Source organism: Atractosteus spatula, chromosome 2, assembly GCF_055471065.1.
Source record: "Atractosteus spatula isolate fAtrSpa1 chromosome 2, fAtrSpa1.hap1, whole genome shotgun sequence".
NCBI lineage: Eukaryota > Metazoa > Chordata > Actinopteri > Semionotiformes > Lepisosteidae > Atractosteus > Atractosteus spatula.
In genome coordinates, this window is record NC_142707.1 from 709,159 (window position 1) to 719,941 (window position 10,783).

Consider the following 10,783-nt stretch of genomic DNA (forward strand, 5'->3'; position numbering starts at 1 on the left):
ACGCGTTCTTGGATGATCAAGCAGAGTGCAAAACTGAGACCGATTTAAAACTACAAAGACGTCACCTTCATTCGAGTAAATGTTAACATATACATAGCCTTAGTATATTAAACCAACCATCTTCATGAGGTGCTTCATGAGCGCAATCCCAGCACACGGGCCCCAGTCCCAATCCCAGTCCCAACACACACTCCCAATCCTGACACACCCTTCCGCTTCCCAATCCCAGCCCACGGGCCTGAAGCCAACCCCAATCTCAACACACCCTCCCAATACCAGCACACGGGCTCCAAACCCAAACCCAGCACACAGGCCCCAATCCCAATCCCAGTCCCAACACACTTTCCCAATCCAAGCACACGGAGCTCAATCCCAATCCCAGTCCCAACACACTTTCCCAATCCCAGCACACGGAGCCCAATCCCAATCCCAATCCCAGTCCCAGTCCCAACACACTTTCCCAATCCAAGCACACGGAGCTCAATCCCAATCCCAGTCCCAACACACTTTCCCAATCCCAGCACACGGAGCCCAATCCCAATCCCAATCCCAGTCCCAACACACCCTCCCGCTTCCCTATCCTAGCACACGGGCCCACAACTGGGGAAACAGGAGATGTCACTCACCCAGATGTCACACTTGCCAGGGAAGAACCTCTCGGGGATGCGGGCGGCGTACAGCGCCACCCCCAGGATGTAGCAGATGGCCATGAGGAACAGCCAGCCCATCTGCCCCGCCGTGGTGGCCTTGAGGAAGCCCTCGGCGATCATGAAGTGCAGGGTGGGAACCAGGCCGCTGAGCCCCAGCCCGAGGAAGACCCCTGGACACAGCGAGGGGAACGCCTCAGTCACACCACCGGGCTCACGGCCCCGAGCTCAGAGCACCGGGACAGACTGCTGAACCCGAAACTCCTGGACCCCGTAAGCAGCGGCTTGCCGAGACTTTGGGCTCGACAGTGCTGAACCGAGGAAGATGCGTCTGAAGGCCCTCTGCTGCTCTTACTCCTTCACACAAGCAGGAGGCGTGTGTTTGCTACAAGGGTTGCGGGAGCGTAGAACGAGCCACCACATTGCAATGAGATCCTTCAAGAAACAGGACAGGACTCGGATCAACTAGCCAACCAAAAGGCTCCCATTTCTGGAACAATTCTGAACTTCTAATATTCAATGTAAGTCTCGGGTCTTTGGAGACCGGAGTCTAGTGCTGGAATCCTTGAGCAGCCTTACGCTTTATTTTTCTAGAGAGCTTTTAAAAATTGAAGCCACTGGCGATGTCACCTGCGAGCTTCTAAACGGAGGTCTAGACGTTTACAAACCCCTCCGATCCTCCAGATACGAGGGCTTTTCCACAAGCAACACAGGACATAACAACAGAGGTGGAAAGCGACACAAATCTGAGCACTTCAAACCCTTTTCCCCTGTCCAGTTGCTCGGCCCGCAGTCCGTACAACATGCAGGGCAAGCAACAGCCCGATCGGTTTCCCCGCCCTGCGGCGTCTCGTGCCTCACCCGCACGGACGGCCCTGTATTGCGGCGTGGCGAAGCGATCCCACTGCGACACCACGATGGCGGTGATGCCCAGGACGCAGATGATCACCAGGTAGATGAGGCGGGGCTGGGGGGAGCAGTAGAAGGAGTAGTAGAGCCAGGGCACGAAGCTGCCCATGATCAGCAGGGCGATGCCAGAGTAATCCAACCTGCAGGGACAGGCAGAATGAACGATGGCCAGAGCAATCCAACCTCCTGGGAGAGGCAGTGAGAAAAACCTCATTTAGAATAAATGTGATCTCTTTTTAATACAGCTGATGTTATAGTGGCAAAGGCGAGTCTCCACAGCAGTCCACATTTCCTCACCTGGTGCTGAAAATGTCAAGCCTCAAATAAATATGAGTGAATGTTCGTACAGATGTCGGAACTTGTGGAACCCCACCTATGCTGTGCAAGACAGGATGTTGTGTCACTGTCATGGGTGGGGGTGTGGGACCATGTGGTTAGACTTTAAAGCATGCAGGATAACATAGGACTGCTGTCTTTCATGTCCATGTTGATTTAGTACCAAGAACACGCTTTTCGTTTGGAAATGAAAAGACAGCTAGGAAGCAGTTTCTTCAGTCTATCAGTAATAAATCTTACGACACAAACAGCTGAGACATAACACACAGGCCACAGGTTAGTGTGTGAGACAGCACAGAATCCACAGCACAAGGCAGGTGTCTTTTGAAGTTCACGGGCTTTTACAGAAGACATTACTAAGAAGGCCTTTTCTGGGATTTGTATGGCTTTTTAAATATGCATTAGCTAATTAAAGTATTAGAAACTGCTTAATTAGCATGTGGTGAGACAGACCTACAATGCTGACAAGGCAAACACCAGCCCTGTATGAAACCCTGAGGCTGTGCTGGGGACCAGCTCACTCCTTACTTGGAGAAGGTGCGGGACACTTTCTCAGAGTGGCAGTAGACGGTGTGAAACAGCCAGGAGAAGCAGAGGCACAGCACGGCCCCAAGGAAGAAGACCCCGAACACCACCTTCTCCTGCACCGGCGCCACGAAGTTGATGTTGGGACTGAACATGTAGCCGATGCCCAGGATCAGGAAGAAGAAGAACCCTGTGACAGAGCAACAGAGTGACCAGAGAGCCGCTTGACCGAGCCAGCGAGAGACCAGAGAGTGAGCAGAGAGCCGCTTGACCGAGCCAGAGAGTGAGCAGAGAGCCGCTTGACCGAGCCAGAGAGTGAGCAGAGAGCCGCTTGACCGAGCCAGTGGGGAGTTCAGCCCTTCAGCTTGGCCAGCCCAGAGACGCCAGGGTCCAGGCTCGCACGCAACACCCCTCCCCCCCCACCCTGCTCACCAATCAGGTGCGTCCAGATGTTTCCCGTCTCCGTGTGCAGCCGGAAGATGCTGCGGAAACAGGCTCGGAACGAAGGCATGGGGGGGCGGTGCCCGTGCAGCAGGAAGTCGTTGTCCTTCAGCCAATCGGGGAGCACGTCATGAGGGATCACCCTCCAACGCCCCTCCCACACCTGCAAGAGCAGCGAAGGGCCTCGTTCAGACACGACCCCAGCAGAAAAGACACACGGGCTCACGGGACACACATGCTGCCTATAGTCTTCCTAGCTACTGCTTTCTCTCTGGGCCACACCCACTGTCCCTACTGGTTTGCCTTTATCTAACCTGTGAGCTGCTCACAGATGGCAATAAAAGTCTTGCTGCACAGGTGTTCAGTCCATTTCAGGGTCTCAAAAACTACAGGAAACATCACTGATGTCACAGAAAAACAAAGACATGAGTACTGTAGTGTTAATTTCTTCTAAGGTCTCTCCATAGTTATCCAAAATAGTGCTAACTGCCCGATTCCCATGGGACTCGCTCACTCCAGCCTGCAGCATGGAAATCCTGGTCTGGCTCAAACCGCTGTGCAGCCGGCATCTCGTTTCCATTACTGCATATCTGCCCTGCCTCTCTCGGACAGAGGTGGATTTCCCTGCAGGGCTTTGCACTGCTCTGGATTAAGCATCATCGCTACCCTACAGATATCATCAAAATGATATCTGCTTATGGGCGAGTCACAGCAAACAGAGTCCTCGCAGGGCAAGCGACAGGACCCCCACCTTGATCTACCCCCCCCGCCAATCACTGGACCCACCCCTGACTCCCGGACTCCGTCTCAGACTCCACCCCGACTCCCAGACTCCCCTGACTCTAGGGCTCCACCCCCCAATCCCGCCCCCTGACTCCAGACCCTTGCAGGGCACACCGTAGTATTATTTAATAGAAATGTAAAAAGTTTTTTTCGGTGTCACCTTTACTTCTTTGCTCAGGTGTCTGTATTTCCTAACTACAATCCCAGGGTCTGAAAGCCACCTGCACTCACCACATCTGCCCAGAGAGCGTGGGCCTGTCCCAGCTGCAGGAGCTGGGGTGAGTGCGTCTCGCCTGCCTCCTCGCTCACCGGCCGCAGAGGGCCCGGAGCCCCTGGCCGTCTCTGCAGCCCCTGTGCCCTGCGGCCTGCCCACGCTCGCGCCCGCTCCCGCTCCCGCTCGCTGGCAGCGGCGTGCTCCTGCGATTCAGATTGGCCACCAACCCTGGACTCTGAATGATTCCTGGGATCGCCCAGATCCGAGCCACGAGCTGCTCTTTTCCCAGACCACATCGCCCTGTTCCTTCGCATTTACAAAACTGGACACACGTCACAAAACAACCGCCTGGGCACGTGGAGGCTTTAGGAGCTTGAATTCCACTACATTCATTTTGGTTAGTAGAGCAATCAGACAACTAAATCCATCAATTTCCTTACTAAGTCTAAGTCCTTACTAGTTCTGTTTCCTTCCCAATTCTTCTCCTTGGGTGGAAAACAGCACTAACAAACACAAACCTGCCAAAACAAGTCTAAAGGAATTTGTCTTTTTCATATAAAAATGAAGCGGCAGACCTAATTTTCCATAACAGCCAAACAACTGCCCTTCTGACCACCTCTTATATCACTGCGAAGCACAATGCAGTCACAGTCGGTGATGTCACGCTCACTGTGGTGATGTCACACTGGGGCTCTGATGTCATAAACCACACAGAACCCAGCTCCCAGGCCCAGTTCTGCTCACCAAGAGACAGCTCATGTTTTGACTTTTCCTAAGACGTCATGAGTTTTTAAAGGGATAACAAACAGGAGTGTTTCACTTTCAAAGGAAAGCAAACAAGATTTTAAAACAAAACATTAATGACACTACTGCCAGTGGATACCCAGGAAAGTCCTGCTTGGCCTGTCCCACACTGACAAAGAACCTCACATGAGTATCTATCTACAGCTGAGGCTTCTTCACTGCAGGTATACATGCTTTTTTAGCACTTTAAGCAGTTAATTTGTAAAACAAAACATCACAACCCGTTTTGTTTTTCTTAAAACACTCCACACTGACCCCAAAAAAAAACAAACACTGCTTCCTAACTTCCTGACTGGACTCTCCCTTGCAGCTCTGCGTAACAGCAGTTTGAGGGCAGTGCAGAAGCAGGTAAGCTTGGTCAAAGACGACTCAGTTGGACAGGAGCATTTCAAAGTCTAAACGCAGGGATTGAGCCAAGACAATCAGGCATTTTCTAAAACACTGAAAGACAAATCGCCCCCATCTCTCTTGCCTTGAACACAAACTCCTCCATCTTCTCCATGGCGTGATGGGCCTGCAGGGGCAGCGTAAGAACACGGACCGGATCCACTTCCTCCTCCTCCTCCTCCTCCTCCTCCTCCTCTTCTTCCTCCTCCTCCTCACTCCTCATCGTCTCGTCTCGGGGGGCCTGAGGCCTTGATCCTGTGGCCTGCCTCTCCCCCTCACCTCCACTCTGGAACAGAAGAGTGGAAGAGTCGGTACGGCCCACTAAGTGAGATGCACTAAATCAACGTGTTCAAAACTCTTCTTGGGAAATCAAGCCTTGTGCCAAAAACGCATTATCAAACTAATTTCACTAATTAATTAATTTCACACTGTTCTTTACAGCATCTCCAGCAACTGATCACAGACAGCTACCTGCTGAAGTCTGAAATTAAATTGTGTTTTTACAGACCTGGCTTGTAACTGAGAAGTACTGTCTTCATGGATATTCTAGGTTTGTTTTAATAATAATTAATAATTGCTTACACACTCCAGTCAAAGCGCTTTACAGGTAATGGGGATCCCCTCCACCACCACCAGTGTGCAGCCCCACCTGGATGCTAACCCTAACCCACTCATTTTAGATGACTGGTCACCTTGGCATCCAAATTCCCTGCCATTTTATGTCTTTGCTCAACTAATCCTTAATTATCAAAGTGCTCTTCAGCACCAGGATTAATCAATCAATTAAAAACCTTTTCAGCGGTAAACCTACTGGCAGGTTCAAAGCCTGCAATGGCACTGAGGCCGGTGTCGAGCCTGAGCCCTGCGCCCTGACATGGCTCTGTGGCACCTGGGTGAGAGGGAGGCCAACTGGGCCAGTGAATGACAGAGAGTTCCCAGTTTAAAGACAGATTTCTACAATTCTCCAAACTGAGAAAACTGCAAAAACACAAGGGTGTTTGGAAGACAGATTAGTGATACAGAGCGAAGAGCCGTGGGGGTTTTCCTGGAGGTAACTGTGACGTGCAGCTCGCTGGGACCAGCGGCACAGTGCTCTCACCACTCCGGGCTCCGCTGCTCCGTCCTGCTCCAGCGGGAGCGCCGGGGTCTCGCCGGGCCCGAGCGCCGCCGTGCCAGGCTTGCAGGGGGAGGTGGTTGCCATGGCGAAGGGGGGGGGTGATCTCAGGCTGTGGCCTTCCCCCCGGCCCCCCTAAATCGGACCTGCAGGTGCAGCTGCAAACACTCGGCCTTCAACCCTGCGTGCCCCCTCCTCAGTTTCACCCGGTCATCTGCAGAGAGACGGGAGATAGTCACAGACCGGCATCACACCAACAGAGCCCACAGGACAGCCCCTCCACTCACTGACGCCAGCCAGTCGCAGGACAGCAGAGCTACAGCACCAATCACAATCACACACAGCACAACATGCACTGAACAACACTGCCTCCCCCACTGGGACACACACACACACACTGAACAACACTGCCTCCCCCACTGGGACACACACACACACACACTGACCAGCACTGCCTCCCCCAATGGGACACACACAGACACAATACAAACCCGAATACTACCAGATCCTAAGAAGAAAATACACACTAGCAGAATACCTGACCAGCATGAGGGACCCTGATGAAGTACAAGCTCAGTGACCACAGCCTAGCTGTAGAAACTGGACACAGACAGACCTGGCTGTCCAGAGAGGACAGACTCAGTGACCACAGCCTGGATACAGAAACTAGGGGATACAGGACGACCTGTTATTGCTTTGGCAACAATACGTTTCATTGAGAGTGGGAGTGTGGGATCAAAGAAGAGAGAGTTTGTTACGACTGATGGACTGAAACTGAAACCTTGCACTTCTGCAGCACTCAGATACCCAGAAGCACCTGTGTGAGCACACAAGCAGGGTGTTCAGACAGGCTGTTGTCAGCGCAGAAACATGTGTCAGACAGACAAATCAGATAGACTCTCACTGGAGAGCAGTTTGATCCACTTGAGCTTTATTTTACAAGCTTTTGTTCAAACTGGAATGGGGAAGTTAAATTGTGTGTCTGGTAACAGTCCTGCTTATATCTTATAGATATCTATCTTATAGATTCAAACTGCATTTTTTAACTTAATTAATATACCTAATTGCCCAGATATAACGTCAAATTGCCTGTTTTAAGGTACTAATCTGCTGCTAAATGGAAACTACCTCTAATCCACAGGACTCTGGACCTTGAAGACTGTAACTCGGTTCCCCAGTCTAACTTCTTGTGTCTGTCTAACCACACTGCAAAAGGAGGCAGAAAGACTACAACAACCAGTAATAAGACCTGGGAGAAGTCACACCAGCCTGCAACTTTATCAAAGAGAAGAACCAAAATGGATCAAACCGTTATGAGCCAGGAGCATTATTAGTTTTTATGTGGTTTTAAAAAATACTTTCAAAAAGCATAATAAAAGGCAAACTTCTGAACATTGTATTACAGCTTGTCTGTCAGTTACCAATAGAAAGGCTGCTCTCTCAATACAGCAGTATGTCACCCCCATAACTGCCCATTTCTAACTGCAGCTACAGTAAGTCAGAGCCGTGGTAGCTCAGACGGCAAGGGGGTCCAGCTCCTGACTGGAGGGTCCTGGCTTCAGTCCCAGGCAGGGGCCAGTGATGTAGCTCTAATCCTTCCAGACGGCTCCCAGGTCCACTCAGCCTGCTTTCCACAGGAGCACCAGTACTGGGGGTAAATCCTTCTGGGGTAATAGGCCGGCCGGAGTGTGATGCTGACCTCATCACCTCCACCTCCAGTGTCAGATGGCTGAGAAAAATGGCGGCCCATTCCCCATGGGCCCTGATGGCCTGAAAAGGGGACCTAACCTACCTAGGAGTAAGTCTTCTGTATCAGCTCCAAAAAAAAACTCCAAGAGTAATTCATCAGTGGTTTCTTAGCTTCAGATAACCTACTTCTGAAGCTTTTTGATGACTAGATTGCCCTTCATACAATACTGCTGCAGTTGTACTGGGCCTTTATTCAGCAATATTTATTATAACGTAGGCTGAGCTGCGGATCACCATGACAAACTGATTTCAGAGTTAATTTAAAGGTACAATCACTCAAGCTAATACACGCACAGCTCTCTTGAGGACACACGTCTGAACGCCTCGTGTGGTTTATTACACCCAGTATACCAAGAGTCAGCACCTGCAGATTTGTTCACTCATTCGTGACAGAAGGTCAACATGATCCCTACCAAGTCAAGCATGTAGTTATAGAACAAACACATCATCATCAGAGACCATAAAGGAGTCCTGGGCCACTGCTGAAAGAGAACCAGTTGTCTCCCACTCTCTCGAGTCTAACTACAAGTCCTGCTTTTCTCTCCCAGTGCTTCAGCTCTAACCACTAGCCCACACTGCCTCCCTCTCTCTCCCAGTGCCTCAGCTTTAACAGCTACCCCCCTCTCTCTCAGTGGTAAGATGAAAAACTGAATTGGTTGTCCAAGAAACACAGACTAAAGCATCCAGGTGGGGCTGCACATTGGTGGTGGTGGAGGGGATCCCCATTGCCTGTAAAGCGCTTTGAGTGGAGTGTCCAGAAAAGCGCTATATAAGTGTAAACAATTATTATAATTATTATTATTAAAGAGCAGAGACTTAAAAAGTATCCCGGTATTAAATGCTGTCAGTCACCAATGTAATCGCTTTAAACGCATTTAGGGACATACAGATGCACGGACGAGGAAACAGAAGAGAAGCGAGCGGAAGATTTTAAAGGCGTCATTTAAAGAAGATACAGTTCTCAAAACGCACGCATAGATGCATACTGTATATACAGACACTGCAATGAAATTAACACGACTTGGGCGAAAATGAGCATTTCGAAAGCGGTACCGCCGCTTCCCCCCTTTTGACACAACAGGCGTTGTGAAGCAACAGCAGTGCGATTAAATATATTCAGACATACCGTGGGCAAGTGTGACAGCTGAAGGGAAAAGGGTGTTAACAGCGCTTGGAACTACCCCCTCTCTACGAGGAAATTGTGTAAAAGACAAGTGACGCCCCCGGGTGAGCCACCGACCGACCGACGGGCAGGAAGGGTTTTTGCACAGACCTTGTCCAGCGAGGCTCGGCGCTCCGCGGCGAGGACGAGCTCAGCGACGCTCCGCAGCAAACAACAGGCAGGAGCACTTCCGGGTGGCCGTGCTGGCGGAGCCGGCCGGCGATTGGCTGGACGGCGAGGCGACGCGGGACGGGATTGGCTCGCTCGGCTGTCAGTTCAGAGGTCAGAAGGCTGTACAGCTCCTAAGCTTTCTGATGCCCGAGACCGTTATGTAGCTATTGTCTCATAAAATGACCAAAGCGATTGTCTAAATACTCAGAATTATAATGCTGTTTATTACGGACAAAACAGTAACGGTAAAAATAAATATTATACAACATTTTTCTAGTATCATTTGTATGACAGTACCTACTTCTGCCTATAATACGCCTTACAATTTACAGTACTAGTAGACGGCGGCTTAGCCAGCAAGAACAAACGGACTCCGACGTCACCGACTGTATTGCACTGTTTCTGTTCACCATGTTGAAGAACTGCCTTGTTTTAGCGGCAGTATTGCCACAGGGTTGTGCCCATGCAGCGTTCCTGTGGAGGAACAGTAAGGACCCTGACCAGACTTCTGTAACAGGTGTCCCTGCCCATCTCTACACGTCTAGAGCAAGCGAACCTCAAGCTGTCAATGTGATCATTCTTCGCCAACCGCATGATCACAGCAAAAAAGGAAAAGAAACACACCTTGCTGGAGCTCGGCACCCATTTTCCCCAACTGGAAACACACATACTGCTGTAGATGTAAGCAGCATAAATCTTGATGTTGGTAATTACTTTCTAAACAAATTTCAATAAAGGAGACAGCACTATCTCAATACCGATAGTCCTACAGTTTAGAGTTTAGTCCTGTTCTGTACAGCTGATGCATCAACTGTTCTCCCACGGTCTCGTTTCTCATCAAACGTCTCACCCAGGTCTTCACTTTAGAAGAAATGTTACCAGATGACTGATGAGAAAAGTAAAACACTGTCAACATTTCTATGCCTCCTCCTGCAATAGGACCCCACTGTTAAGGAAAACTATTTCCGCTGGATTCCAGCCCTGTTTATCTGACATCACTCGGACACAGAATTGCTTTACAAGCTTGACTTGGGATGAGGCCTGGAGACAGCTTCACACCCGTATGCAGGTTCCAAGTTCCAGTCCGCGCTGTGCCACCTACCTGCACAGGGCCAGAAGCACAGCTAGCAGGCGGTTCTCCTTCTCAGTAGGGTTATACCCAAGACCCAGTGGTCATGACTGCACTCTTCCGGACACATCTCCAAACTTCCCCTTGAACCAGTGGGAGAACAAGCCAAGAGGGAAGAAACGTTGCCCTTTTATCCGAAGTGCATCTTCCCACAAACGCGCTGGAAATGGAGCTTGGAAAAACACACCTCTCGCCCACGCTTGTTAAGATCACGCACACAGAGGGTGCAGGGTGCATTTAAAAAGGCTACACCCTGTCCCAGCTGTTTGTTTCTGTGCTGGTTGTAGGCCAGATGACTTGTTTCAGGTCTCCAACTTGCAGGAAATTTGTAACCTATTCCCTCTCCTCCAGCCCTGGAGGCTCACCCCCTGCTGACCTGCTGGCAATGGATCATCCTGAGGTCTTCAGCTGC

At 50.6% G+C, this 10,783-nt stretch overlaps 1 protein-coding gene across 3 annotated transcripts in view; it reads right to left on the minus strand.

Moving 5' to 3' along the window:
- The window catches only part of LOC148838899 (adiponectin receptor protein 1-like), a 16,230-nt gene extending 6,970 nt beyond the window's left edge, over positions 1-9,260 (minus strand). For 2 of the 3 annotated variants that reach the window (XM_088908105.1, XM_088908122.1), the window contains exons 1-7: positions 9,183-9,260; positions 6,146-6,374; positions 5,132-5,332; positions 2,850-3,021; positions 2,421-2,607; positions 1,509-1,696; positions 627-820 (exon numbers count right to left, since the gene is read on the minus strand). In XM_088908105.1, the coding sequence (XP_088764231.1) occupies positions 627-820; positions 1,509-1,696; positions 2,421-2,607; positions 2,850-3,021; positions 5,132-5,332; positions 6,146-6,247 (1,044 nt within the window). In that variant the 5' untranslated portion in view covers positions 6,248-6,374; positions 9,183-9,260. The other variant, XM_088908112.1, reaches the window with a different exon arrangement.
- Positions 9,261-10,783: the final 1,523 nt, after the last annotated feature.